We start from the raw sequence: 27,550 nt of genomic DNA, 5'->3' as shown, positions 1-27,550 counted from the left end.
AATGCTGTGATGGATAAGGTACTAGACAAACCTTAACAACAGCCAACTAACCAATAAGAATTGGTTTACTTTTCATATGGCTCGACCCCATGATGGATATAGTTATAAATACTATCAACGGTTAACATTACTCAGATAGCATTGAGATACGCCACTCATAAATTAATAGAAAGCATACGTTCGTGCCAGACATGGATGGCCGTCCGGGAATATCGATTACTGTAATCGGAACAACGTTGGCATCGAGACTATCAACAGCCGCACCCATCGCTTTTTCCGAACTATTGGACGCCCTGTGGACCTAACAACTACCATCCTGTAAATCATCTACACATTTCCATAAATGGGCAAGATACTCTTCTTACATGGCTACACGCAGGTACGACACTTTATCCAATGGAGTTGCCAGTTAGCCGATTGCTGACCAAAGCCGCGTTGTATGACATAGTCCGGAGCGCTATTTTCGAAGAAGTCTGCCGCGTTGAGGAAAGCGTTACTGAAACTTGGGTTTGCAGCTAGCTATCCGACTGCTCCAATAAAACTTGCACTTCCGGATAGTGCTGATCCGGAGGAACGTGCCGAACTAGAGGGCCAAGGTATTGATGATGATAGCTATGGATGGTGGGTGAAAGATGAGGAGAAGCAAGAGTATGTCGGCCTAGACAAGACGTGGGCATTTTTGGCGGAGTATATCAAGAAAGAGGTAAGCTTGCCTGATTATAGAATGTTTCTCGGCTCTGGCGTTGATCGGTGTAGGGGCCGTTTGATGGTGCAGTTGGGTTTTCGCAAGGCGCGGCACTCGCAGGTATGCTCTGTTCCCAGGTCACGAAGATCGCGCCCGACCATCCGCCGTTCAAATTTGCTGTTATGTATTCCGGATTTCGTTCGCCGCTCCCTCAACATAACTACATCTATAATCCATTGATATCCACACCGACATTGCATGTTTTAGGTTCGCTTGACACAGTAGTGTCTGAGCAGCGAAGCAAGACGTTAATCGATGCGTGCGAGAAAGACAAGCGCGTTGTATACATGCATCCAGGTGGCCACTTCGTTCCTAGTTCCAGGGAGGCGCTGAATACAGTTACGGGATGGATATTGACCACGGTGGAAGCCAGTAAAGCACCAGCAGATGCAGCCAACGATGACGACGAGTGGGAGAGCGATTTTGATAACATTGGGGGCGGTAATTTGTAGACCGTTATGACCCAATAGATTTGTATATAGAAATGTGTTACGGTCTGAGATTGCTACCGCATAGAATATAGAATATAGAATGCTGTACAAAAAACTATATATTTGAGACTAAAAATACACATTATACATATTCAGCCAATATGTAAAGCGGGACAAAGACATGACGAACACGCTTCAAACCGTTACCAATATATGACGACGTTCCCAAATAGAAATCCGATAAAACAACGATGCTAAATCTCATAAGCCATCGCCGCCATTTCGCTCTCTAACGTTTTGTTTTTCAGTGAAGGCTTACCCAAAAACTTATCAAAACGCGCCATTACCGCAGATTGAGAAGCGGCAACTTCCTTACTTAGTTCCTCGTTTTGAGTAGTGAGTTCTTCAATCTGCGACTCTGCCGATTCCAACTTGATATGCAAGTCTGCGACCACTGACTTGGACTCCTTCAGCTTCTGCTCGGCGGACGCTTTTCCAGCGCGAGCACTGTCAGCCTGTTTCTCCAAAGACTCTATGCGTCGCGCACTTTCTGAAATTGCTAACTTGACCTCCTCAACTTCCGCATATACGTCCTGCTGTTTTTCATAATCTTCCAATTGCAGACGGAGACCGTTGATCTCTGTATCTGCTGCTGCTAAACTCGCAACCAATTCGGTATTTTGGCTGTCCATGGTATCGAGTTGCTTTTGAAGCTCTGCCACCTGGCCACGGGCAACTTCGGCCGACTTTGCCTCACCATTTAGCTGCACTCTTAGACTGTCAGATTCGGCAGTTGCTGCTTCAAGGGCCGCCAATTTCTGTTGCACCGTATCTAGCTGTTCATGGGCAGACTCCAGTTCAGACTGAGTAGACTGCAACTCCAAGCGAGCGGCTACCAGGTCAGCTTTAGCAGCCTCTCCGTCTGCAATTTGTTCCTTCAATTGTGATACCTCGACCTTTATGGCCTCGATTTCGAACTGAGTCCTTGTCAGATGCTCCTGCGAGGAATCGATAGGTTCAGCTGAACCGTCAGTGGTACGTTCCAATTCTCTTGCATCTCTCAAACTTCGCTCATGCAGCTGGTGCGTCTCGGGAGTTTCTTTCTTCAAACTATCCAGCTCCTTCAACGCAACGTCCCGCTCTTTCTCAACTTCGGCGATCTTCAACGACGCTTCCGATGTCTGAATATATACGTTCTTGCGAACCTGCTCAATCTCGGCCTTCATCGACAGCATAGCCTGAATAAACATCGTATCTCGTGCATCATTTCTCGACAGCGTGGCCTGCTCGAGTTCAAAGTGAGCGAACTGAGACGGGGAACAGAGCTTATACCCGGCTTGGCGAGCCATGAGTAGTTCGGCCTCGAACCACTTGTTGGCACGACGAAGCCGTTCCATTTCTGAGACGTCATTGTCTAGCTTGGGCGGTTCCGACAACGCTGCCTGATTGTGGATTGGTGATTCGGTTGGCCTGGGGCTAGCTCCCACTTCTTTCTGTCCTTGAACGGGAGATGGGGTCATAAATTTCGATTCGGAGTATTCATTTGTTGAGGCTGGCTTAGGCGTCGGCAGGCCCGGCGCAGGTTGAGGACTTCTAGTAGGAATCTCATTTCCATCAATGTCGCGAAGAGGTGAAAGTGGGCGCTGTCGTGTTGCAAGTTGCCGCTGCCTAGTGTGTCGGAGGTCAGGCAAGGATTGCTGTGACCGGGCAGCATATCCTGGGGGATTCATACGCCCACGCATATGAACGTCATTATCATCCCGTACTATTCGCGTGGGATAGTGCTCTTGGTGCCTCGGAGAATCATTGCTCTTAGGCGATCGTATAGGAGGACGAGGAAATTCAAGTGAGCTTGCGGCTAGTCTCTGTTGGGGTGAGCCATGCTGTCGAGAATCATTGCCATACGGACGTTCCGGCCCTTTTCGCGGCCCAGTATACATAGCTATTCTCTCGTCATGAGGAGGAGCATTGGGCGCCCGCTTGCCATGATCCTGAGGCACAGCAGTAGAATGCGTTGCAATTGGCCTGTCGGTTGCAGTTTCCGTAGCATCTTTTCCAGCCGTCTCGTCTGCTGGATATCGTATTCTCGCAGTGTCGAGAACATATGCCAATGAGTAATCCTCCTGAATGCCAGGCGCAGGTTGGCCCCCCAAGGTGAAAATTTTCGATCCAAACACGGACATTGTATGGCCTGATCTCGGCGAAGGAGCAGGTCCCATATTTTGGAATGTATACCAGCGATTGGTGGTAAGCTTGAGAGACGCTAGATTGCGCTGATTGGTGCCCTCGAGCGATCTACCACCAAAGATATACATGACATCTCCAACGATAGCCGCTTTGTGACCTTCACATGGCTTGGGAAAGTAGCCCACGCAGCTGAGTTGCTTCCACGTTCCTGTAACTGGGTCAAAACACCACGTGTCGTTGTACCATTCTGTCGAATTTGTGCCACCGAATCTATTACACCATCAGAACGCATACTCGGGACAGTCAACCGGCGGGACCTACATATAAAGCTTGCCATTAAAGACCACGGTAGAATGATTGGTTCGCGTAGGCGGAGCTACGTCGGACGCCGGCGCGACGAGTTCCCACCTTGATTCTGCTGAGACTCCTTGAACTACTATCAGTTAGGTGATTGCTCTGCACCAGAAAAGCTGCGTACACACCTGTGTTTAAGTCGAAAGAGTAGAGATCGTTGAAGAAAATGTCGTCGAACTGGCCACCAAACACGTAAAGCTTGGACCCAATAATATTCATTGTATGACCATACCGGGCATGTGGCCGCGGCCCAATAACTATAGCTTTTGACCACAGATATGTAGCTGTAAACAAATTAGCCAAAGTCTCAAAACGCGAGATTACCTTGTCGACAAACATACAAGTATTCAAGAAGTATAAATTATCGTCCATTTTCTCTTTAGGCCCGGGGCAACGAGTGTCACCTCCGAAAACAATAAAGGCATTTCCAACAAGTTCTGATGCATGACCATATCTTGCACTGACGAGATCAGAGACTGCTTGTAATTGACGGACATTGTACGTGTCTAAATTCCAGTTATTGTCAAAGCTCATATACTCACAACTCAACCAATATATAGATGGAAGGACGCGCTATTTACCAGCCTCAATAACCCATAAATCGTTCTTTGCGGTAGACCCCTTCAGTCCGCCAAAGAGATATATATTTCCTGTTTTCGAAGTCGAGTTGCTGGTGGAGTGGCCGTACCTTGGAAATGGATATAAAGGCCCGATCAGTGGCCGCTGCGCCCACGGATACTGTTGTGACTTTGTCTGCGCGGAACGCCCTGGCTGACCCTGCTCTCCGTGCTGAAATCCATGATTGCTTCCAGCAATTGGAGGCGCAGTATGTCCATTACTACTGGGGCCAGTCGACAGCTCATGGTGCAAGAGCCCATGACCGTCGTGCGACAACTTGGGCGTCAACTTTCCAGCGTCCTTTTTGTCGCCATTGCTTCCCGTCAGTGATAGACTCGTTGAAGACGAATTTGTCGGAGGCACATCTGTTCTGTTTTTTCCATTATTGCCGCGCTTTCGGAGGTGTAAGAAAGCCATTGACGCGTTGAAATTTGAGTCCGTAAGCACGCGTTCATACGCGACAAAAGGAAACACACGTGGAATAGCAGGCTGCACCGATTGTAAAATCAGTGAAGCAATAAAACGCAAAGGTAATATCGAAATTGAAAGTGCCAAATGCACAAGAAGGGCAATAAGAAGGGCCTGCAGAAGCAGGGCTGAATGCAAGTTGGGGCTTCAGAGAGTAGTAGTAGGGGAGAGTCTATTCGAAACATACACGAGCACAAAACATCCGAACACAACGCGCGCGCGTGAGGAACCGGCGCTTCGCGAAATAGAGTTCAAGCCTCGACAACAGGGGCAAAAGATAAGTTCAGCACGAGCCTTAAGGTTTTCGCGCCACACGGTAAGTTTGCCACATCATACTTCTATTCAGACTTCTCCCGTCAACGAATATACGCATTAATACCGATGTGCCAACAAAATTCACTCTACATTTAAGTATATGCCAACATCCTCTTGTCAAACCGTCACGAGTCTATGGCCGCAATCTTCTAGGGTCACGTGGGAACAAACTCGCACGTCTAATGTTTTTCAAGTCTAAGAAGAACATAACGACACGCTCTAAACCGATTCCACCGCCAGCGTGGGGAGGAGCACCGTACGTAAACCCATCAATGTAGTCCTTCAAGCCAGGGCCGTCGGGATCTACACCATGATCCCTCATGCTCTTCTTCAGCAGCCCGGCATCATGGATTCGCTGAGCACCAGAGAGAATCTCCTCACCTCTCATGAAGAAATCTACACCTTGTTAATACCGGATCATCTGCAGCAGCCTAGTTTAAGAGCGTACCGAATGAGTTGGAGTAGTTCGGATCCTCTGGGTCCGGCATAGTATAAAACGGTCTGACAGCGAGAGGGAACTTGTCGAGAATGTAGAAATCCGTGTCGTACTTTTCGCGGACAAGACGACCCAAGAAGCGCTCGTTCTCGGTGCTATTTCAACTGTTAACAGAATGATAGCCATATAAAACTGGCAACACAGTGATCTACTTACTTTAAATCCTCGAGCTCGGGCAAGTCGCGACCTGCCTCTCTCAGCATGGCAATACCTTCCTTGAACGGAATGCGGACCATCTTTCCATCCTTGGGGAACTTAAATTCCTCGACAGGATACTGTCGTCGGACCAAGTCGATCTCACGACCATATCGCTCTCGCAAGCCAGTGAAAATGTAATAGAAAAGGCCGACCAGTATGTCAATGACTTCGTCATAGTGTTCCTCGAATGCCATCTCGATATCAAGGCCAATGAACTCAGTCATGTGTCTGTGCGTGTTACTATCTTCAGCACGAAAAACGGGAGCAATTTCGAAAACACGCTCGAAGTCGCTAGCGATGAGCATCTGTTTGTGAAATTGCGGAGATTGAGCCAAATAGGCTTCGCCATTGAAATACTTGACCTTGAAAACGTTTGCACCACCTTCAGACGCAGCGGCAAGGATCTTAGGCGAATGAACCTCAATGAAATTCTGCTTCAACAGATATTCTCGGAACAGTGTGCAAACTCCAGACGAGATCTTGAAGATGGCCTGGTTAGTCACTGTTCGGAGATCGATTACTCTCGAGTTTAATCGAGTATCCAGATTGACAACTGGTAGACCGGCAGCTTCGGCTTCAGCCTCACTTCTGGAAGCATCCTCAATGAGAATGGGCAGCTGGTTTGGAGTCTCGGCAATCGCAAAAAGCTGCGTGATCTGAATTTCAGCATCCTGAACAGTCGCAGATCGAATCAAATCGGGAGCAGCCGCGACTTTTCCGTGGACTAAAACAATGCTCTCAAGAGAAATAGATCCGGCCCATTTAATGAACTGCTTCGAGATAGTATCCTTGTTAGCAACGAGAAGTCCTTGGATAAGCGCATTCTGCTGACGGAGTGCAAAGAAGCACATCTTGTTTCCTACACGTTCTTAGAGATGCTTCAAAAATTATTTCCTATGTGCTCACCCTGTAATCTTGAGGTGTGAATCCTAGCACGGAAAACCACCTCCTTGCCTTCCCAGGTCTTGTCAATATCCTGAATCTGGATTCTCTTAATCCCGCTTTTTGAACTGCTCTGGATCAGCGGCAACTTTCCATATTTGCCAACGGAGTAGTCCTACAGAGTGATTCGAGTTAAAAGATCATCATCTCCAGAATGTCTTTCATCACACGACATAACAGCACAACTTGCACTTACAACTTCATTTGCTTCCTTCGCGGCCTGTTCAGCAGCAAGTTTGGCAGCCTTCTCTGCCTTCTTGCGCTCCTTCTCACGCTGTGCCTCAAGCTTCTTCAGAGCCTTCTTGGAGAGAGGCTGACCATCCTCACTACCGCAAACTGATCAGCCCACGTAGCGGCGCAAGGTTACGACGGAGTAGCACTTACCCCAAAACGATGTCCTCGGAATTAGCCGCAGCTGCATCAGGAGCTGGCGCGGGAGTTGCAGGCGGAGTAGCAAGCTGTGGTTCTTCAGTCTTGGTTTCTTCGGCCATCCTTCTAGTATTCAGATCTTAATCATCCAGTATGTGATCAATTGAATGATGTAGAAGGCAAGAATTTTTGACCCCGGGTCGAAAGGTTACCCGTATTCCTCAATAGCACAACTGCAACACGTGAGTCTTTTCACCCTCTCGAACTTCCGAGTGCTGGCCCGAAGACACCTTCGCGCGCAACGCAGAGCAAAACTAGTAGTCTCTCGTGCAGCCCACACATGAGATCTATTAGGAAATAAATACGTCTAAGTTCTAGGCAAAGCTTTTATTTCTGTATTTTGTCTTGGACCTGGAAACATGGGCGTGTTTGCGCTCATTATGATGTTGGCCGGTCCTTGTGGCAAGCTGCAATGATCACGTGCAACATCTGGAGCGAAAATTAGTGTTTAAACCAGCAGTTTGTGGCTGATGGGCAGCAGCCAGCTAAATCTACCACCGGACTGCGCGCTGTGCAGTTGTGCGCCGCCTGTGCTTTGGTCACTAACGCGCGCGAACTATTATTGTTACTACGAATTAGTTCTCCGTGGAGATCTCGGTTACCTTGGTCAGGAAGCAGGTTAGCTAGTTTATATCGTAATTTTCGTGACCTGCTATTTGTGGTAGTTACGGTGCAATGCCTCTCTGCGGAAGCTCTAAACGCCCAAGTACGTGATCCTACACAGCGACCGACCATATATGCGCTTTGTCGATACAAGTCGAAGACCAAAGTCATCAATATATGCGTTAATCGTGTTTTGTTACTGATATCACGCATAGTATCGCGAAAGATTGTCATTCTAGGCGACGGCGCCTGTGGCAAGACCTCCTTATTGAACGTGTTCACTCGAGGGTACTTCCCACAGGTTTACGAGCCAACCGTTTTTGAAAATTATGTCCACGATATTTTTGTTGATGGCACAGCGGTCCAGTTGTCACTGTGGGACACAGCTGGTATGTTCGCATGCAAAAGTAGTTGTTAGACTACCGAACGCTAAACTTGCGACGACAAACAGGTCAGGAGGAATTTGACCGGTTGCGATCTCTATCGTACAACGATACGCATACAATCATGCTGTGCTTTAGTGTACGATTCTCCTGTGTTTGACATTAAGTCTTGGTTTTGTAGGGCGCACGCTAATGCGGTTTAGATCGACTCCCGCGACTCGCTAGAAAACGTACAGACAAGATGGGTCGGAGAAATTGCCGACCATTGCGAAGGAGTCAAGCTAGTCTTGGTGGCTCTGAAATGCGACCTACGAAGTACAGTCAGCGATGATGCGGATGGAAATGGGTTCGGAGATGGACGGAGGTCGTATATCAGCTATGATGAGGGCCTACAAGTTGCACAGAAGATCGGTGCTCTACGATATTTAGAATGTTCAGCGAAGAAGAATAGAGGAGTTAACGAGTGCTTCACAGAGGCAGCTCGCTGTGCATTGAGCGCAAAACCTAAGGGTAATATTACTCTGTCGCGCATTTTGTTGGTACGATATCAAAACTAATCCAATGGTATAGGCGCAAAAGATGATCCGCCTGAGAGTGGCTGTACAATAATGTGAGACTGTAACGGCTATATGGTAGATATATTTTGGCATATAGGCGCTTGCTTTTCAAGCGTCATGTAATAATGACCCAAAAGCTTGGCCGCCGCTAAGTTTTGGTCCATGTTTTTGAATATGTGATTTCACGACAGAGTGTTTCAACGCTTGAATTCAAGTTGTGTTTGAATAAAAGGAAGTAAGAGGTGTTATTGGACGGGTGACAGTTTTAAATCGATTATAATGTACGTTGATACGAGATTCCTTGCAAAGGCTGTTAAGTACTTCACTGTCTGGACAAAGTGATCTTACAGTTTATCAGGCCACCGCGAAATGACTAGTTAGCCTTCCAGGACCATAGCAGGAAATTAGAAAGTCAATTACGGAGAGAACAGAACATATGAGTAGGGCGTGTATTAAGATTCCCAAGAAAACTTCAACTTGACCAAATTCACGTCTATCATCCCAGACCGTTGGCCATCATAAATTATAGCCGAATCGAACGAATCCAGAGCCAACGCACTTTCGTCCTGTCATCTTCTCTATCGTGAATTCTCTAATAATAAATTCCATTGCTAAACCCTCGAAAAATGATACTATGTACTAAGGCCCATTATCAATGTAATAGAAACCCCATGTTTTTAATACACGAATATCCACCAAGTTCAATCAACTACTAAATCTAGTAGTTTCGGCTCATCTCCTGGCACGCCTTGAGCTGCTGCAGGTACCAGTCACAAATCTGCATGTTTCCGTTGTTGTCATCGAGACACTTCGTGAAATTCCGCGCGTCCACGTCGCAAACACTAGCCTGCTGGTTATTGTTGTACGCGTACGAAGACTGCTGAGGAGCAAGAGGGGCAGCAGTCTGAGGCTGCTCAGCGGGAGGAGCAGAGGAGCCACCGCCGAAGATGCCCCCGAGCGCGCCACCGAGGGCGTGGCCGACGGTGGATCCAACGGCGACACCGGCAGCAGTGGAAGCCATCTATATTGATCAATTAGCAGTTGAATTTATAAAATACCACAGCTGAAAGATAACGTTCTTACCTGTCCGAAAAGCGAGGGCTGCTGGCCCTGGACAATCACTGGCTGCTGGTGAGCTGGGGCAGGTGGGGGAGGCGCCTGGTGATGAGCAGGGGGAGCAGCTGAAGTCGACATTGGTCGTCTAGCGGGGGGCGCGGGAGCAGAACGGCGCGAAGATGATCGAGGCATTGCTAATGTGTGCTGTACTTTGCGGGGATTGAAAATGCTTGATAGATGTGAAGATGAAATTTGTCGGTATGCGTTCAAATGTTGGGCGTTTTAAAACGTGCGGGTCGGTTTATACGATTTGGCCTCAGAGACGGTTAGAGAATTTCCGCAACCCTTACCCCTGACAATTGCTGACCATGCATGTGACCGCAACAAACACTATTTACCGGTCAAGCCCTATATCCATGATTCTCGTAACAATCACCTAAGCAAGCCCTAGCTAAGGACAGCTATCCGATAGCTAATTTCACTAATCTCAAGGCACATGTCATAAGTAGTGGCAATGTGCCCGACGAATGGCTTAACACAGCTTGCCTTTGGACTCTGGCTCCTAAATCTCTGACAGTCGCGCTAACAGAACTTTTGTATGTTGTTGACTGCGCAAACTGAAAGTTCGAAAAACGGCGTTATGTGCTGAGCAAACTGGCAATTCTCACGAACAATCAGCGTCAACATCTACGATTTGCCATCGAAAGAACAGTTTATACGCCGATCGAAACGTTGCAGGCGCACGAGAACCCAAAGGCACATTACTACTAAAACACACAACTTGCAGAATCAAAAGTATTAAATATTAGAATTTTACATTAGATTACATCGGCAAATAAAACAACAGATACCAGAAACTGCTCCAAGAGGCCGCACAGATCATTTCCGATCAACCCAACTATTAATGACTCACTCAGCTGCCTTAATTTCCCTTTTGGAGTCGCCACTGTGTATATACTCGCGTTGAGCATTTAGAAGCTGGACTGCTCATGTGTGGTCTGTGGCTCCATCACATGAGTTCCGCTCTCACCATCGGCATTGAACGCTCGGCGTCGTCGGAAGAAGCGGCCGCGACGCTTCTCACCTTCTAATGGAACGGCGCCACGGGTCCTGGCTCGGCCAGCGCGGAAAGCAATCAGGTATCCAATCGAACAGAGCAAAAGGCATGCCACAGAAGTCCACGCAAAGGCAAAGAGCTTTACGCCGAGATGGGCACTACGACCATCGGCTTGGAACCCATCGCGAGCCATAACGTATAAGGCTGTAGCAAGCGAAGCAGCAATGATGGCGGAGATGAGGGCCGGAATAGTGAACAGCGTCGTGAGGCACGAAGCCCAACGAGAGCATAGAGCAAGCTATTGTCAATTATGTTAGCTGATATATCTCAGACCAGAAAATTGTTGCGCATACCAATCCGGTCAAAAACGCAAAGCCGGAGAAAATTGTCGCGATCATAAAAAAGGCAAAGGCGAATCGCGACAGGTAGAAAAACTCGGTGCGGTTGCTGGTTATGTCCGGAGGAACTCCAGAAGTCGCTCCAAAGTTGACACCAGGCTGGAATGCATAGGCAGGCCTGTTAGCAGTGCAATTAGAATTGAGTCCGTTGCTAACGCCGCATGTGTTCCATAGGGTCCATCGAGATATCGGAGGCGCATTGCCGATGCCAGACGTGTCGGCCTCAAAGTAGAAAATCCGGTTCAGCGGGTCGGCATCTTTGATGCCCGCGAGAACGATAAATAGTAGAAGTAGAGTGGCTCTTTATGCAACTATCAGCATCTATCACATGAGAAGGCACAAAAATGCATAATAAACATACCCACATAACAGAATGAACGGCAGCAATGCCAATAAAAACTTCCTTGCTGCCATTGCCTGTCTTGTTCGATATCAATAGGATGGAATTGCGAACAAACGTGGTATCGTAGGAGCTGGCAGAAGACATAAAACTGTAGAGCCGCAAACGAAGGTGATGGACAACACAGCGTTATATAGAATGGGACGCAGAGAATGATTAACGGTCGAGCCACCCACCGCGGCCGACGACGTACGTAAACGTTTGGGAGCGGGCTCTGACACTCGCACTACGATCGAGATCTACAAGGTACCTAGCCCGACGGCCGGCGACCAGCTTCTGCTCGGTGGCAGTGAGTGCTAAACGTGAATACATTTTATGTGACGTATCCGACCAACATTGGCCGCAAGCCACCGCAGCATTAATTTGGCCCCGACATCGCAATGACCGGTCGCTCTGTGTCGCAGCTTATTTTAGTACATTCGATCGTCCCGTGTATGGCAGGCACCTCGGCGGGCGTGCTCAAGCACCGAGTGAACGAGAGTTTTTAGGTGTGGCAGTGGTGTCACAATAGCATCACGAGTGACAAGCGATGAGCGGCGTGAGGCGCTGGCGCCATGGGCTGCATATGACGTCATTCAGCGGGGGCCACCACTCTCGCGTTTGGTGATCTAGGTCACGGCACTCTCATATTATTATCGCCAACGTGACGAATAGAAGTAATCGAGTCAGAAGTCCAGTTACGTTATCGGCGGATCAGGAAACTCGACTCTGCCTTCCAGGGCCCAGTCACCTTTGGAGATAATGCACTTGGCGCCGAAATCAGCGACGTCGGAGCCAACAGACATTGACTAAGTCCATGGCCCGATACCTAGCTGTCTTAATCTTCCCGGCTCAGAACGCGAGGCACTGGGCAAGAAGTCAAAGTATGTGTTCCAGAAGCCATTAGTACAATCTAATACTATTTTCTCTAACGTAGTAATGATACTCGATGCGAATAGAATGAAGTGTCCGATGAATGCGTCGTGTGAAGTTCAATCTCACTTTCGTCACCAAGGTTATTTATAGAATATGTCGTAGTGTCCAGGTCTATACAATAAATCTATCTTGAGTGATGGTGGCCGCCCCTCGGCTGATGATTCTACCGGAGAAAATTTATGAACGACGGCTTCATCACCGGCGCTGCGGTCCATATACACAACTCCAAGGTCAACTGTGATCATTGAATTCACCAGTGCGCTCAACGCCAGATGATCTGCCTCCACTGAGAACGCTTCTATGTTTCGATTACAGTACTCGCCGATATCGGCACCTTCTCCTTGGTCGATAAAAGGAATGTAGTCGTCTGCGTGGGTCTTGATGTATGCCGCCGCCAACAATCTGAAGTGCACTATAATTGCCGATGAGACCTCCGCATTATTGAATTCAGTCACTACCTGTTCAGGTGTCATGTCTGGAAGCTTCTGAAATAGGTTGAATGTCTCTTCAACAAAATCTATGTATCCTGTATCGCTGTATCCAGCTTCATCGAGTAGGCTTGTCCGTGCCTGTAGACCATTCGATGTTGCTTCGATTTCTTCCTTCGAAAGCTTCGACAGTAATTCAAAATACCTAAATGCGAAAGCTGCTCAACCATTAGCGGCAGCATGGGCAAAGGCCGTGTTCATACGCATTCTCACCTCTCCAGGCACAGTTTCCGTCTCCTCGAACCGGTCGATAACCAGCATTTCCACCACCGAGCGCCTAGTGCTCGTCAGCTTGAACAGTTTGGCATTTTATCTACATAGCAAGCCATACTTTTATCTTATTCCGAAAAGTGGCATCCTTATATTCGCTGAGCAGAACGCTTATTGGTTTGAAATCTCCCACCAATGGATTCTAAACAAAGTCAACTTGTAGCCCGACTGTCCTAATATATCAGGGAACAGGAAATTCTCATACCTTGGACGCTTCGACGTCTTTAATCTCCTGGGTTAGTCTCAGAATAGTCAAGTCATCTAAGTGATCTGGATCAGAAGCTAGCTTTCCTTCCTCGACCATCTTCGCTTTCCCGCACAATGAACGCACTGGCGCCGAACTCGGATTAGTCTAATAGATAGACCTCAGATTATTTATTAAACCTCTCTGGTGTAGCGCGAAATCGAGAGTCATTCGTGGTCTAAATATTCGAGAGCGTGGTGTGGGCGACTGTTTCTACTGACGGATCCGACTCCCTGCGGTGGAGAATTGAGTAACGCTAGCTTTATTGGTAATGGGATCATGCGCGAGCCAGGTCACTCGATCGAAAATTACAACGAGCTTTTAGACATTCTCGCACACGCCCTATATGAACTTAAGACTATCTCCATTATACCGGTTTGGCTGCGTTATTTGATTTTGCTGTTAAATGGTAAAGGATTGCTCTCGTTGGCTGTGACTATCATACATGCCACATAAGCCGAGCGCTGGCGAATTGCAACTCTAGCAACCTGATTACTCCATGTGTGGGAAGACGTAAACCAGGATTTGACCTTCTACAGTCGTAATGAAATATTTGCACCATCACATGAAGCTCTACGTCGATTTGCAACTATTGCCTACAATTTTGATTGAGTGTTGCCAGAAGCCTGACCGTGTTCGGCTTCACGTAAATGTGGAAAGCAATGAAGAGTAACGCTTTAAATGCACCACATCGCGGCGAATATGCAGCCTGCGAATATAGCGGCTATGGACGTGCTTGAACGCCAGCAGAGCGGGCCAACCAAGTGGTTAGTCGCTAAGTTTCTGACTGGCTCTCCAGAAATAAAACATTGCAGTTGCTGCACTCGCCCTGCGTATAAATTTGGATTAGCAAGACGGTTTCAGCCTGGATGAATTCATTGCAGTTTTAGTCAGCTCATCCTGCATTGGTGGATCTTGGGCTGTTTTCGAGTCAGTGGTCTCAGCTCAACCATTCGTCCACTGAACTGTCTGTGGCCATTTTGACAACAGTTCGGTCAGCGCTGAACACTGTTACAGATACTCGATTTGATCGAGAGGACACAGTGACCGACAATGAACGAGCCGTTGCCAATTTCGCATGCATCGTCAATTCACATAAACGGTGTTTTGACATCGCATGGCTACGTGATTAGCGACGGGACTGAGGCAGCAGTCAATGGCCACCATCCGGACTCAGTCGGCAGCAATGGAGTTTCACGGAGCCAGAGCTCAAATTTGATCTTTGATGGAATAGACGAACCTTTACGTGACGATCCAAATGACGCGGCATTCAAGTATCATGAGCGTTTAGCGCTCAGACATGGCTTTGAGGATGTGTACAACTCTGAGTACTACATGAATCTTCTAGCTCAGGTTCGTAGTTACATTACTTAAGAGTTCTACGCATGATAAGAAAATATCTCGCATGGCTAATAACGCATTATGAAGAACTTCTATATTTATTTCGACGACAAACGACACGAGACGGCTGGAAACCCGAAACCTCCGGAAGTGTCAGATGCGATACTTCCGGACTGGAGGATGAAAGATCGGCAAAAAACTGTCTCTGCAGCGATTGTTCTATGTCTGAACTTGGGAGTCGATCCTCCCGACGTTGTCAAGACAGAGCCCTGCGCGAAATTAGAGGCATGGGTCGACCCAACTGAGCATCAGGATTCGAAGAAAGCTACCGAGTTGATTGCAAAGAATTTGCAAAGTCAGTATGAGACCCTCAGCATGCGAACAAGATACAAACAGAGTTTGGATCCGAATGTTGAAGATGCGAAGCGATTTTGCGTTAGCCTTCGTCGTGGGGCGAAGGATGAGCGTATTTTATTTCATTACAACGGGCATGGTGTACCTAAACCGACTGCATCTGGTGAGATTTGGGTGTTCAATAAAGGATATACTCAGTACATTCCAGTTTCTATCTACGACCTTCAATCTTGGCTAGGCGCACCTTGCCTTTTTGTGTATGACTGTCACGCCGCTGGAAACATTGTCGCGAACTTCAACAGGTTTGTCGAGAAGCGAATAACGGATGACATGAAAAATAAAGACGGAATTCCTCCGGGATCAACACCGGGCGTTCAGTATCGTGAATGTATACAACTGGCTGCGTGTCAAGCCAATGAGTACTTACCGATGAATCCCGACTTGCCAATGGATTTGTTCACCTGTTGTCTTACGAGTCCAATCGAGATAGCAATTCGCTGGTTCATTTTACAGTCGCCGCTTCCGAAGGCAAATATGAGTTTAGACGTCACTATTCCTGGCCGTCTGGCCGATCGGAGGACGCCGCTTGGCGAGCTGAACTGGATATTCACAGCCATTACGGACACAATCGCATGGTCACAGTTGGAGGCACCACTGTTTAAGAAACTTTTCCGACAAGATTTGATGGTTGCCGCATTGTTCAGAAATTTCTTACTGGCAGAGCGTATCATGAGAGTGCATAACTGCCATCCGATTTCGGAGCCAAGGCTTCCACCTACACACAATCACCCAATGTGGGAATCCTGGGATCTAGCAGTCGATCAATGCTTGGCACAGTTACATTTGCTTGAGGCAGCCGAAGATGGTCGGCAACCGTACGAATACAAGCATTCCACATTTTTCGAAGAACAACTCACAGCGTTTGAGATCTGGCTGAAGTACGGTTCGAAGACAAAAAGACCTCCAGAGCAATTACCAGTGGTCCTGCAGGTTCTCTTGTCACAAGTTCATCGTCTGCGAGCATTGATTTTGCTCAGCAGATTCCTGGATTTGGGACCGTGGGCAGTATATCTTGCCCTGTCGATCGGTATTTTTCCCTATGTCTTGAAGTTGTTGCAATCCCCTGCCCAAGAGCTGCGTCCAGTATTGGTATTCATTTGGGCACGCATCATGTCGGTTGACTATCAAAATATTCAACAAGAACTATTGAAGGACAATGGATGCAGCTACTTTATTCAGATTCTTACGTCGAAAGAAGGCGTTCCAACCGGTGCTGAGAATGTCGGCGAGCATCGTGCCATGTGCGCATTTATTATCGCTCTGTTCTGCCGGGGAAACAAGGCTGCGCAGCGTGCCTGCATGGGCCCAGACGTCTTACCGGCCTGCTTGATACATATCCAGAACCCAGATAGCGCGCTCCTGCGCCAATGGGCGTGCTTGTGTATCTCTCAGCTTTGGGAAACTAATCCTGAAGCGAAGTGGATGGGTGTTCGTGAGGATGCGCCTGCCAAACTTGGCATCTTGTTGGAGGATCCAGTTCCTGAAGTCCGTACTGCCGTCTTGGTTGCCTTATCCACATTCTTAGAGACATCTGATAACGAAACGTCCTCCGATGAGTACAACATTGAGGTTGAGAACCGCGAAGCTCAAATTGCCTTTGCGACGCTGAAGTTGACTGGTGATGGATCCGGAATGGTTCGCAAGGAAATCGTCGTCTTGTTTTCGCGCTTTGTCAAGCATTATGCTTCCAAATTTATGGTAATTGCTTTTCGGCAGCTTGAGCAAGATAAAGCACAGCGAGATAATCAGGGAAGCAACGTGCCGTCATTGGTGTCGGTTGATTTTCCACATAATACAATTTTCGTGGGAGTCTGGAAGGCACTGCTTGTGTTGTCTACGGATCCGTTTGTGGAGGTTAGCGATATGGCCTGCGATGTCGTGGACTACGTTGAACTTCTTCTGCTGCAATCACCGTTGGCTCGTGTCACGGAGGACCTGATGGAGAATGTTGCGAAGTATTCCGTCCTAAAACAAGCTCCCGCAGTGAGCAGTATTCGAGATTCCGAGACCGCGTCTATAGCTTCACAGTCTTCATCAGCATCACCGCAACGCAACGGTTCGTCGTCCGTCCTTGCTTCCACTTTAAGACGGTCCGTTTCAATTGCGACGTCCTTGCGCAATTTGGCCCTGGGATACAGCGACACAGACTCACCGGTGCCTGAAATCAACCAGCCGCCAGTCGCGAACGGCGTCTCGGTTTCGACGATCCCGTATGGTACCGGGATACATCCTAACACAGCGCGTTACAAACGTCGCAAGTCGCACGAGCCGGTGACTATGCCTCTTCGGTCGGGCTTTTTTGAGTGGTCATGTGAGTATTTCCAAGAACCACAGATGAGTCAAGCCGAGATGGATGAACCAGGCAGTGTGGACTATAACCAACGGTTGTGGCGGCGGACAAGAAATGAGAAGACGCTGGCCTATACGCAGCCGCAGAAGGAATTGGCGGCGAATTCGTCGTGGAATTTTCAGATTGGCTTTTTGAACAATGCGACGCAGCCTACTAAGCTTGTTTTCGCTCAATTTGAGCCGCACCTGATAGCCGTGGATGATCGGGATGGTGTCACGTACGTTGACAATTACTGTAGTTGATAGAATAGAGAGAACTAATAGTTATTTAGGGTGTGGCACTGGCCGGAAAATAAGAAATTGAACAGGTTTTGCAATGCGAATCCGCCAGGGACAAAAATCACAGAGGCGAAGCTCATCAATGAAGACGACGTGCCACTCCTGATGACCGGAGCAGGTGACGGCGTTATACGACTCTACAGAAACTACGAGTCCGAAGACAGGATCGAGCTCGCTTGCGCGTGGCGTGCACTAACGGACATGTTGCCCTCGAACAAGTCTAGTGGCCTCGTCGCAGATTGGCAGCAGGGTCGTGGCACAATGCTTGTGGGTGGAGATGTGAAGGTCATCAGACTGTGGGACGCTCCAAGAGAACTTTGCATGGCTGATATTCCGGCGCGATCTGGTAGTCCTATCACCTCGCTGACGTCTGACCAAGTAGCTGGGCATATTTTCATAGCAGGATTTGGCGACGGTGCCCTGAGAGTGTATGACCGTAGGATTGACCCAAGGGAAGCGATGGTGAAAGTATGGAAGTATCATAAGAGCTGGGTATTGAATGTGCATATGCAGCGCGGCGGTGCCAGAGAACTGGCCAGCGGAAGGTAAGTGTCTGGAATCGATAGCTCAGGAGCTGATGCTAACGAGAACAGTGTCGATGGAAAGATTCACTTATGGGACTTGCGAATGGATGATCCAGTCCTCAGTTTCCAAGCTCACGAGCGAGGTATGCGGGCTACTTATGTGCATGAACACGCCCCGATTCTTGCTACTGGCTCCCAGATGGTCAAGATTTGGCGTCTGTCAGGCGATCATACTGCGACGGTCAAGAATAACAGCGGATACATGCTTCAGAACCGGATGCAGTACGTATCCGCGCTGTGTTTCCACCCCCACAGAATGGTTATGGCGGCAAATAATTCCCATGATGCCCATATTAGTGTGTATAACTGTACGGCGAATTTGGTGCATGATTTTTCGTAAACAGCATAGATTGGAGACTATCTCTATAGGATTTGGAAAGGCCACATGCAGGCATTAGTGACCTGTTTTGTCCCATGATTTTATTTATCAACCTAATACTGGCGTTCGGAATGTTATTACATTTATTTTGGCAATCTTACAGTATTTACGTAGGTCAACATAGTTATTATTATCTAGTAGGGTTGTATCATAGTGGTTGACCTGTTTTGAGATGTTAATGTGAATAGGCATAACTTAATAGTAATAATTCTAACTGGAATCGACCTATAGCAGGAGAAGGTTAGGGTCATCCAATTTACCCGTCAGGAATGCACACTTACTTGTATTATAGACGGCCAACCAGACATACAAAGTTAGCAAGAAAATACAACAAAAATGTCTGGTGGTTACGCCCTGCCATGGGTCACAAGCAACAACGGCCAGCTCCAAGAAGCTGTGGCGTGCGGCTCATGGCTGCCTTCGATCCTCACGTTTTGTGACCCAGCGTCAAATTTTCTAAGACAGCGTGAACGACAACAAGCATCGTGAACGTTTTTCAGAAAATCATAGTACGGCTCCAGTACACCACCAAAGTGGGCACGAATCTCAGCCGTTATTTAGCATCACAACTATCTGTGTGATTTAGAAATATGGATACCGAGAACGGTGCGGATACTGTCGAAGGCACTAGTGCCGTAATTGGTATCTCGTTTGGAAACGGCAATTCGTCGATCGCCTTTCCTGCGAATGTATGTCTCATTTTTAATCGGACGCGTCAGTCGACATTAGTCTTTGATCGCGTCCTTTCATGCCAATTTAAAATATTTTGTGTATTGATTCGGTGCATCAGGACGGCAAAGTCGAAGTCATCGCCAACCAGGACGGTGACAGAAGCATCCCATCTGTCATTGCTTATGTCGGCGAGGACGAATACCAAGGTTTTCAAGCCAAGGCACAGCTCATCCGAAACTCTGAGAACACAGTCGCCAATTTCCGCGACTTCATTGGCAAGTCATATGCTGAAATCGATCCCACGTACTCGCATGGTTCAGCGCATCCTGTCGAGCAGGACGGTGTTGTTGGATACAAAATTGTCATGTCGTCGGAGGAAGATGCACAGCCAGAATTTATTTCCGTTGCCGAGATTGCGAAACGGCATTTGGCTAGACTGAAAGAATCCGCGTTTGATTTCTTGGGAAAACCTGTTACCGGAGCCGTCATTGCTGTACCTACAGATTTCTCTACATCTCAACGTCAAGAGCTCACGTCAATTGCCGAGGCGGCCGGTATCAGCGTTCTTCAGGTCATACAGGAGCCAGTTGCGGCCCTTCTCGCATACGATGCCGCCAACGCTGGTGCGTTCCCTGAAGATCGAATTGTTCTAGTTACGGATTTCGGCGCGACGCGAAGTGACGGCGCCGCGGTTGCAGTCAGGGGTGGCATGTACACTGTTCTTGCGACAGCTCATAACTACGAGCTCGGCGGTACCGCGTTGGATCAGACATTGATCGACCATTTTGCGAAGGAGTTTGAAAAGAAGCATGGCATTGACCCCCGAACTGAATCTGTGCGATCTCTTGCAAAGTTGGCCGCGGAAGCTGAGGTTACCAAGAAGACATTGAGCGCGAGCAATAGCGCAACTATTTCGATTGAGAGCTTGGCTGGTGGATTCGATTTCCACTCGACGATTAACCGACTACGGTACGAGATGCTCGCACGAAAAGCTCTCGATAATGTAGCATTATTCGTTGCGGAGCTTGTAAAGAAGGCAGGACTTGATGTCTTGGATATTGACGAGGTTGTATTGGTCGGTGGAAGTTCGCACACTCCTAAGATTGCGTCGAGGATCGAGTCATTGTTCCCGGAGACGACGAAGATTGCATCGCCAGCTACGAGCCCCAAGGCATTGAATCCGGCCGAACTAGTGGCACGAGGTGCGGCAGTACAAGCTTCACTCGTCCAGGAGTTTGAGAAGAGCGACATTGTGGAATCTATGCAGCCCGTTGTCGCGAACGCGCCACATCTCAGTAAGCCTGTAGGTGTTGTGCTTGGAGGTGGCTCGTTTGCTACTATATTGGAGGGCTATACCGCCGTTCCTATTCGGAGATCAAGGACATTCACAGCTCCAAAGGAAGGCGGCGATATTGTCGTCGAGATATGGGAGGGCGAGTCTGAGATCGTGACCAGCAAAGTCGAAAGGCCAAAAGAAAATGGCGATGCTCATGAAGACGATGAAGAGGGTAACTTTGATGACGATGACGACTTTGAAGACGACGAGGATGACGAGGAGAGGAAGAAGGTCGTCAAAGCCGGGACTAAGATGGCAGATGTTGCGTTGAAGGGCGTTAAGGCGGGAGCCCAGATTGAGGTCATCATTAATATAACGGCGGAGCTGAATGTCATAGTCGCGGTGCGGGAGCTCGGCGGACAAGTGGCGAGAGGAGAGATTGAGGGTAGCGAGATTGCCAAATAGAGTAGAGAGAGCCATCTATCTTAACTGGCTGGGATAGAGATGTGAATTGGAAACGGTAGCATAAAAAGTCATGTTGTAGAATATGTTTCTTAATTTGAAGTTTTGATGGGAGAAATACGTGATTCCGAAGCTGACGGGTTGTGGAAACAACGCACCACCCAGCGAACAATATAAGTAGCTCGGGTTCGTTTTGGTGGAAGTCGTATTAATACGTTGGTAGGCACAACTTTCTTTGTTTCCGGTCGAGACGCGGTCATCTGAGACACAGACTTCGGGCTGGTATTTTGACAGCCGCCAGTTATTGTATTGCGCTTGGACCGATTTTGCCAGCAGCAGTAGCTTCAAAATGTGGCTGGGTGATTCAGATGGTGGCAGGAACTCTTGCAAGTGGTATTATTATCAGAGTAGAGACTAGCACGGAGACGATAGAGTTGAGCTTGCCGAGTTTTGCAATCCGAATTGGAAAGCCCCCATTAGCTGTCGCACTAGCGCAAGCTGCAAACGCTAATAGAGGCCATGAGCTTGGATTACCGACTCAGGGCCCATTCAAGTTCACACGCGCTAGCGCAGGTGCCAGGGGCATGCATTCTACGCTAGCCATTTTGGGGCAAGCGCCGGGTTGCGACATACCCGGCGAATTATGGCCACTTTTGGCTACTGAACTGAAGAACGGCTCTGCACTCGCTCGCTCGCTCGCTAAAGTCCTCGGCTCACCGCCGCATCTTCATTTCTTCTACGCCATAGCCCACCATCCGCGTGTAGGCAGTCTGCAAGCGTTCTACTACTGCGGCTGCTTACCGTGCCGACGTATTTTTGGCGTTGTAATCCTCTACTGGCATTTATAGTATAGCCATCTCTTACCGCGAACGACGTTCTCCCACCGCCCAATCGCCAACTCGTCCGAACTCACTGCCTCGCCTCTGCTAGTAATTTGCTCTCGCCCAAAATTGCCACTGCCGACGACGCGATCAGTCCTTCTTCGGCCAGTCTCTGTGTTTTGTTTTCGACTATCTCAGCATCAGTTTCAGATTCGTCCCAAATATAATGCGTTGGCAGATCTTCTCTTCACCTTCGAACTTTGCTTTCACCGCCTAGCGTCTACTCTTTTCTCCCTCTGTTGGGTCGTTTCCCTTTCTGTATAGAGGTGTGTGTTTGTGCCCGACCCTATCTGCTTTGCGATCTAACTGGGAGTAACCAGACTTGCTCGAGAAGGATGGCCTCGTCTCCAACGTCCTCGGCTGATATGCCGTCAAATCTAGTGTCCGCGACGTCCCGATTTGCGCACTCTGACCGTCCTCCACCAGTATCCCCTTCCCACTATGACTCGACTGATTCCGAGTTTAGCGTCGATGACGATGTGGACACAGGGACCGACATCGATGAGTCCCAGGCGGAAATCGTCAGCATCACCCAGCATGGATCAGTCAGCCAGATGCTACGGGGAGCCGGACGTGCGCGGCAACGAATGATGCCGTCGCTCAGTACACAAGTGGAAAAGGCAAATGACCAGCTTTCGCCCATAGTAGAGTCTTCATCACCAATTAGTGCGACTCCGCAGGATGATCGAATGCTGGCAGATGTCTTGGCCCGAAGTAAGCGCAATGAGAAAGAGGTGTCGCCTAGCACAGGGGGTTCGTCGTCGGTGCGCGATGCACGGTTATCGATTGATGCACCGTTCGCGAGGACCGGCAAGCCTGGTATCGTGCGCAAGACCAAGCCTCCGCCATTAGATATAGAAAGGACGAAGGGAATGGATAGATTAAGCATAGTGTCAATAGGCGATTTGGTAAAGCGCGCTACTAGCAGTATTCGAGGGACTACCACGGCACCGCACGTACTACCAAATCGAGCTGCTGAGGAGTTAAAAGTTAGCCGGTCCATCAATGCAGACATGCATGTTTCAGAGGGGATGACCGCAGCGCGACAGTCGCGCACACCAGTTTCGCCCAATGGGTACGACCAACAACCGGCTGTCACTCCGCGAAACCGGAACCGAGTCTTTGGTCTTCCATGGTGGATCTTTACATTGATCGTCATTGGCAGCATAATAACTATCGTTGTCGCCGTTGTCGTGCCAATACAAGTCACATCCAACCGTCGATCGTCATCACCGCAATCGGCACAGTCGTCATCTTTAAGTCCAACCCCGTCCGCTACAACAACATTGATGGGTTTGTTGGCAGCTACATCTGCCGCTGGGACACCGTCCGCCACTGCCGCCCCTTTAACTGCATCCGAATGTGAGTCTGCGCTTACTTGTGAAAATAACGGCGTCAGCGTCGTCAAGGATAATACGTGCGCTTGTGTTTGTGTGGGCGACTTTGGTGGCACTCTTTGTGACACAGTGTCCAACAATGCCTGTACCATAGTCGCAATACCAGGAAGCGCATCTTCGAGAAACGTAACGCTTGGTACGTCCATAGCTCCGCTCGTTTCAAACGAAACCGCACAACAGTTCTCGTCAGTTAGCTTGGACGTGCGCACAATATATCGGGTATTCAACTCAACCGGAGTATCCTGTGCTTCGCAAAATGCGCTCGTGACATTCAATGGCCGGTCGAGACGCCGGGACGTGGCACGCAGTTACGCGGAAGAATACGGCGATTACAAGCTCTACATTCGGGCGTCAGGCGACGACGATGGTGGCGCGAGTTTTAATGTCACCGACATAGTACTCAAGTTTGCGCGCATCGTGGTGCTGGACGTCGCCCAGACGAATAAAACCGTGAACGATGCTGTCACGATCCAGCAAAACCTGCAAGAAGCGTTCTCAAATGATTTGATTGATCCTGAGACCGGGGTCGTCGATGCGGGAAATGGCGTTTTGGTTAATTTCATGGAATTTACTGTCGATGGCATATCCGGAGGTGGCCAGTGAGATTGTTTTTTTATTCGTCAATCGTTTCTATTATTGGGTATTCAAAAGGGATTTGATGACATATAAACTTGTTGCATTTTGGGTAAAGTTAGGAAATTTTGATGATATCATAGTTCAAACCGATTTTACGACTTGACGACACTTGTACAGATGCATTTTTTGCTAGCTGATATCATACGTTTGGTATTTGTTGTGTGAAATATTGTGAATAGAAATTTTTTTTCCGGTCTAATTATTCCACCAGAAACCACCTATATATAATTCAATGCTCGTTGCTATGTACATGGTACCCTATGCGTTAATTCAAGCCTTTTCTGCTCGCAGGTCATCAATCTTGGCCTCAAGGGCCCGTAACTGATTCACCACGCTGAGCAAGTTTGCGACCTCACTGACCGCGTCAGTAAAATTGCCTTGCGACTTACGCAGCGAAAATGGTACGAGCACGCCGAACCACCGGATCGGATCCCGATTTAACGGAATCTTAGTCTTTCGCACTTTCGGCGCTGGCGGTTTTTCGTCGCCGTCCTGTTGCAGTTGTTGGTCCTCGGTAGGCTTTTTGTCCTCCTCTGGGTCGCTCGGTTTCTCGTCACCTGGCTTTCGTCTTCGCACAGGCCCTATTTCGGTGGCCGTGCTCGTCGTCGTGGCGCTCGCGTCGACCTTGTCGGCAACTTGCACCTCCTCAGCGTCCTCTGTCGGCGGAAGCGGCACTTCGACGAACGACAGGTGGGTGTATTCAATTGACGTGTCAGGTGCATGCAGCGGAGTAAGTTCTTTCTCGTCGAGCGACCTGTTAGACGGTGTTAGTACCAATCCGCATATTGTCCGGCGAGAAGTCAGGGAACGTTACATGATTTTGCTTGCAGTCATGCTGCCGTGGTAGTAATCCTTGCCGAACCGCGCCCGAGACTCGTAATTTGCCTTTGCAAGATTCAAGTATCCCTATGATATCAAGCCGTTAGTGACCGAGGGTCTTATCCAAAGTGCACCGTACGTGTGGTGAGCAAATGTGATTCGTACTTCTGTCAATAGGGACGACAAACGGCCCTGGATTGCTTGATATTGGTCCAATAACTCGCAGTAGGAAAAGAGTAGCCTGTCGAGCGAAGACGGCAAAGTGGACGGGTCAATTAGCTCTTCTTCTTCTGCTTCTGTTTGTGGCCGCGGCTGCTCGGAATTTGATGGGTCTTGCTGTTCGACTGCCGCGGTGGATGCTGTGGGGGCATCTGGGATGGACGACAAGGTCCCAGCTATCGCGAGTTTGGCGATGTCGGCTTCTAGAGCCATGTTGCTGTCTTCTGGAAGTAATCAGAGGTGTAGCAGTGTACCGATACGATATGGGGCTGAATAGTTCGCAAATATTCTATTGTTTATGTATCAATGAGTGGACTGCGCTGATATGATAGTCTGCAAACCGCGCGACTTGGGAGTACGTGGCCTACACCTGCAACAAAGGTCCCGTTGGAATGAGTTTGGCCACAAGCGACGTTTAAACCTAAATTGTTGCACGAGCGGTCGCAGCGAGACGTGTTTTGTCAATCTGCCTTGAGTGCAATAGCATGCCATCACCATATATCATTGCTATCGAGTGTGTCTATTTTAATCGTTCAATTTATTATTATATCGATGGTACCGGCTAACTTTCAGCGCGAGCAGGTGTCAGTCAGTGATCGATGCAATGATAAATTGCGGATCTCACACTAGCCAACTCCTAACTATTTACAGAAAATGTATCGCTGGCACCGAATGCAGACAAAGTCCTGAACTCCGATTCGATTCACCCAATATCATAATCCATAGCATGGTTACCTTTCTTTCCCAAACCACATATCATGAGCAAATCATATGCACCAGCCTATAAACTCCTCTTCAGAACGAAAGCCATCATGCTACGCATTTGCGCATGACAATGCCATCTGCCTTGCGTCCGTAGTATCCAAACTCTGACTTTTCGAACGCGTACCCGCCCTTCTCATAAAACTGAATGGCCCCGGTATTTGTGCTGGCGACGTGCAGGAATATACTCTTCAGACGTGGCGCGGTGATTGACGCAACTGCCGCAGGGGACGACACATTGTGGAATGCTAATTCAAGTTTCTGGTGCTCGTTAGCCTTGCTCCGGCAGTGTACCAGATTGCCCACCTTCAGCAGCTCACATCCTACTCCAAACCGCCGCCATTCCGTCGCGACGGCAAGAATCATGACGTGTCCAGTACAGACCTCCCTATCCAATGCCGATCGTAATATCTTGCCCGCAACAACCCCGATGATCCCGTTGTCGGTTTGCATTGCTGCCTTTGACGCACGTGACCCGTCACGAGCGCAGAAGCAGAAACAATCCTTCCCGAAGACGAACTGCATCAGGAATGAGGGCGAGTATGAAATCGGCAAGTTTTGGCCCTAGGTTTATTGTAAGCACAGCTCACGAGTGGAATGACGCTGTCAACACTGAGCACATACCAAGAACTGACTGACGGCTTCGACATTCTGGCTCTTCATCGAGTCAAGCACCGGATCCCGCGTTTGTATTCTCTCGCCCCTAGCAGTGTCCCGAGTGAAAACGGTCGGATAGTAATTCTTGGATGCTTCGACTGTCGTTGTGCCAATTTCGCTATATCGTGGCACTTCGTCGTCCGGGCTGAGAAGTGGCAGGAATGCCGACGGTCGCGTGATCAGGAGCGCCATGAATATTCGTTTGCTGATACTCAACACCGACCGCGACGTTACCCGCAGCGAACTACACGACGCGCATTAATGTGAAAGACGTGTGTGTGTGTAATGAAGGAATTACTGCGGTAGGGCGGCGGCTGGGTGGCAGGAATGGCCGCGCGGATGAGGTGATTAATATGCCGTGTGACACGCGAGCAACATCACACGACAACGTAGCTTATGCTAAGTGCAACTTCGAGACAAGACAATCGCAGCGTGATGGAGACCAACATCCCACAGCGATTCGGCTCTCTCCGGCGGACAATCGGGACTAATGTTCTTCGCCGAGCACGGCACGAGACCGGAGCTTAGTTAGGAGAATGGCTGCGGCGCGCTGGTTTTGCGGGGCAAGGAACCGCATGCGATAAGCCGAACTATATCCCGCGTCACCGGCGGGACACGTACCCGAAGACAGCTTTTTGTCGAAGACCAGCTGATAAACCAAGACACCACTAATTAATAATAATGGTCTCGTAGAAGAAGCCGCGGTTAACGAACAGCCGCCTCTGCCCGCTGGCGATCGCGTGACTGTCAAGTTCTACTCGTGCTTTTACAATACAGCTAACGCTGCGATAGCGTCGAAAACAAGCAAATCCCTGTCTTAGAGATGCGACGACTGGGACGGAAAAGAAAGTCGTCGCTGGCGCTTACTC

At 48.8% G+C, this 27,550-nt stretch overlaps 12 protein-coding genes across 12 annotated transcripts; 5 read left to right on the top strand and 7 right to left on the bottom strand.

Moving 5' to 3' along the window:
• Window positions 1-93: 93 nt before the first annotated feature.
• Window positions 94-1,304, top strand: POJ06DRAFT_251294 (serine hydrolase FSH). The gene is made up of 3 exons (XM_056187379.1): window positions 94-379; window positions 449-703; window positions 757-1,304. Exons 1-3 carry the CDS (start codon window positions 344-346, stop codon window positions 1,195-1,197), a joined length of 732 nt encoding a protein of 243 aa, XP_056044811.1. The 5' UTR covers window positions 94-343; the 3' UTR covers window positions 1,198-1,304.
• Window positions 1,305-4,949, bottom strand: POJ06DRAFT_251290 (uncharacterized protein). Its single transcript, XM_056187378.1, has 5 exons — window positions 4,299-4,949; window positions 4,059-4,223; window positions 3,846-4,001; window positions 3,685-3,796; window positions 1,305-3,633 (listed from the first exon to the last, which is right to left on the bottom strand). Exons 1-5 carry the CDS (start codon window positions 4,750-4,752, stop codon window positions 1,431-1,433), a joined length of 3,090 nt encoding a protein of 1,029 aa, XP_056044810.1. The 5' UTR covers window positions 4,753-4,949; the 3' UTR covers window positions 1,305-1,430.
• A 9-nt stretch (window positions 4,950-4,958) lies between these two features.
• POJ06DRAFT_95294 (aspartyl-tRNA synthetase) lies at window positions 4,959-7,434 on the bottom strand. The gene is made up of 6 exons (XM_056191798.1): window positions 7,139-7,434; window positions 6,951-7,080; window positions 6,719-6,869; window positions 5,771-6,671; window positions 5,567-5,709; window positions 4,959-5,514 (listed from the first exon to the last, which is right to left on the bottom strand). The coding sequence occupies exons 1-6, from the start codon at window positions 7,243-7,245 to the stop codon at window positions 5,252-5,254; spliced, it is 1,695 nt and encodes a 564-aa protein (XP_056044809.1). The 5' UTR covers window positions 7,246-7,434; the 3' UTR covers window positions 4,959-5,251.
• Window positions 7,435-7,476: 42 nt separating this feature from the next.
• On the top strand, window positions 7,477-9,114 carry POJ06DRAFT_95518 (small GTPase superfamily). The gene is made up of 5 exons (XM_056191799.1): window positions 7,477-7,889; window positions 8,002-8,175; window positions 8,238-8,308; window positions 8,373-8,679; window positions 8,740-9,114. Exons 1-5 carry the CDS (start codon window positions 7,859-7,861, stop codon window positions 8,781-8,783), a joined length of 627 nt encoding a protein of 208 aa, XP_056044808.1. The 5' UTR covers window positions 7,477-7,858; the 3' UTR covers window positions 8,784-9,114.
• Window positions 9,115-9,159: 45 nt separating this feature from the next.
• Window positions 9,160-10,102, bottom strand: POJ06DRAFT_251274 (uncharacterized protein). The gene is made up of 2 exons (XM_056187377.1): window positions 9,810-10,102; window positions 9,160-9,747 (listed from the first exon to the last, which is right to left on the bottom strand). Exons 1-2 carry the CDS (start codon window positions 9,972-9,974, stop codon window positions 9,445-9,447), a joined length of 468 nt encoding a protein of 155 aa, XP_056044807.1. The 5' UTR covers window positions 9,975-10,102; the 3' UTR covers window positions 9,160-9,444.
• Window positions 10,103-10,753: 651 nt separating this feature from the next.
• Window positions 10,754-11,651, bottom strand: POJ06DRAFT_237485 (SUR7/PalI family-domain-containing protein; the record flags this gene model as incomplete). The annotated part of the gene is made up of 3 exons (XM_056185955.1): window positions 10,754-11,137; window positions 11,193-11,538; window positions 11,599-11,651. The coding sequence occupies 3 exons, from the start codon at window positions 11,649-11,651 to the stop codon at window positions 10,754-10,756; spliced, it is 783 nt and encodes a 260-aa protein (XP_056044806.1).
• Window positions 11,652-12,298: 647 nt separating this feature from the next.
• On the bottom strand, window positions 12,299-13,787 carry POJ06DRAFT_95202 (peptidase C65 Otubain-domain-containing protein). The gene is made up of 4 exons (XM_056191796.1): window positions 13,516-13,787; window positions 13,372-13,452; window positions 13,254-13,317; window positions 12,299-13,198 (listed from the first exon to the last, which is right to left on the bottom strand). The coding sequence occupies exons 1-4, from the start codon at window positions 13,612-13,614 to the stop codon at window positions 12,633-12,635; spliced, it is 810 nt and encodes a 269-aa protein (XP_056044805.1). The 5' UTR covers window positions 13,615-13,787; the 3' UTR covers window positions 12,299-12,632.
• Window positions 13,788-14,327: 540 nt separating this feature from the next.
• POJ06DRAFT_251265 (raptor N-terminal caspase like domain-containing protein) lies at window positions 14,328-19,161 on the top strand. The gene is made up of 4 exons (XM_056187376.1): window positions 14,328-14,907; window positions 14,983-17,876; window positions 17,931-18,482; window positions 18,531-19,161. Exons 1-4 carry the CDS (start codon window positions 14,608-14,610, stop codon window positions 18,859-18,861), a joined length of 4,077 nt encoding a protein of 1,358 aa, XP_056044804.1. The 5' UTR covers window positions 14,328-14,607; the 3' UTR covers window positions 18,862-19,161.
• A 141-nt stretch (window positions 19,162-19,302) lies between these two features.
• On the top strand, window positions 19,303-21,450 carry POJ06DRAFT_251262 (heat shock protein 70 family). Its single transcript, XM_056187375.1, has 2 exons — window positions 19,303-19,589; window positions 19,691-21,450. Exons 1-2 carry the CDS (start codon window positions 19,491-19,493, stop codon window positions 21,311-21,313), a joined length of 1,722 nt encoding a protein of 573 aa, XP_056044803.1. The 5' UTR covers window positions 19,303-19,490; the 3' UTR covers window positions 21,314-21,450.
• Window positions 21,451-22,318: 868 nt separating this feature from the next.
• POJ06DRAFT_95179 (uncharacterized protein) lies at window positions 22,319-24,407 on the top strand. The gene is made up of 2 exons (XM_056191795.1): window positions 22,319-22,457; window positions 22,512-24,407. Exon 2 carries the CDS (start codon window positions 22,527-22,529, stop codon window positions 24,189-24,191), a length of 1,665 nt encoding a protein of 554 aa, XP_056044802.1. The 5' UTR covers window positions 22,319-22,457; window positions 22,512-22,526; the 3' UTR covers window positions 24,192-24,407.
• An 8-nt stretch (window positions 24,408-24,415) lies between these two features.
• On the bottom strand, window positions 24,416-25,611 carry POJ06DRAFT_300685 (uncharacterized protein). The gene is made up of 3 exons (XM_056190716.1): window positions 25,209-25,611; window positions 25,039-25,130; window positions 24,416-24,978 (listed from the first exon to the last, which is right to left on the bottom strand). Exons 1-3 carry the CDS (start codon window positions 25,473-25,475, stop codon window positions 24,495-24,497), a joined length of 843 nt encoding a protein of 280 aa, XP_056044801.1. The 5' UTR covers window positions 25,476-25,611; the 3' UTR covers window positions 24,416-24,494.
• Window positions 25,612-25,773: 162 nt separating this feature from the next.
• POJ06DRAFT_251258 (uncharacterized protein) lies at window positions 25,774-27,195 on the bottom strand. The gene is made up of 3 exons (XM_056187374.1): window positions 26,649-27,195; window positions 26,331-26,588; window positions 25,774-26,285 (listed from the first exon to the last, which is right to left on the bottom strand). Exons 1-3 carry the CDS (start codon window positions 26,871-26,873, stop codon window positions 26,073-26,075), a joined length of 696 nt encoding a protein of 231 aa, XP_056044800.1. The 5' UTR covers window positions 26,874-27,195; the 3' UTR covers window positions 25,774-26,072.
• Between the last annotated feature and the right edge of the window lie 355 nt (window positions 27,196-27,550).

This window comes from Lipomyces tetrasporus (assembly GCF_029532465.1).
Source record: "Lipomyces tetrasporus strain NRRL Y-64009 chromosome Unknown POJ06scaffold_4, whole genome shotgun sequence".
In the NCBI taxonomy this organism is placed as follows: domain Eukaryota; kingdom Fungi; phylum Ascomycota; class Lipomycetes; order Lipomycetales; family Lipomycetaceae; genus Lipomyces; species Lipomyces tetrasporus.
Note: the sequence above shows the minus strand (reverse complement) of the source record. Positions and strands in the feature narration are given on the sequence as shown.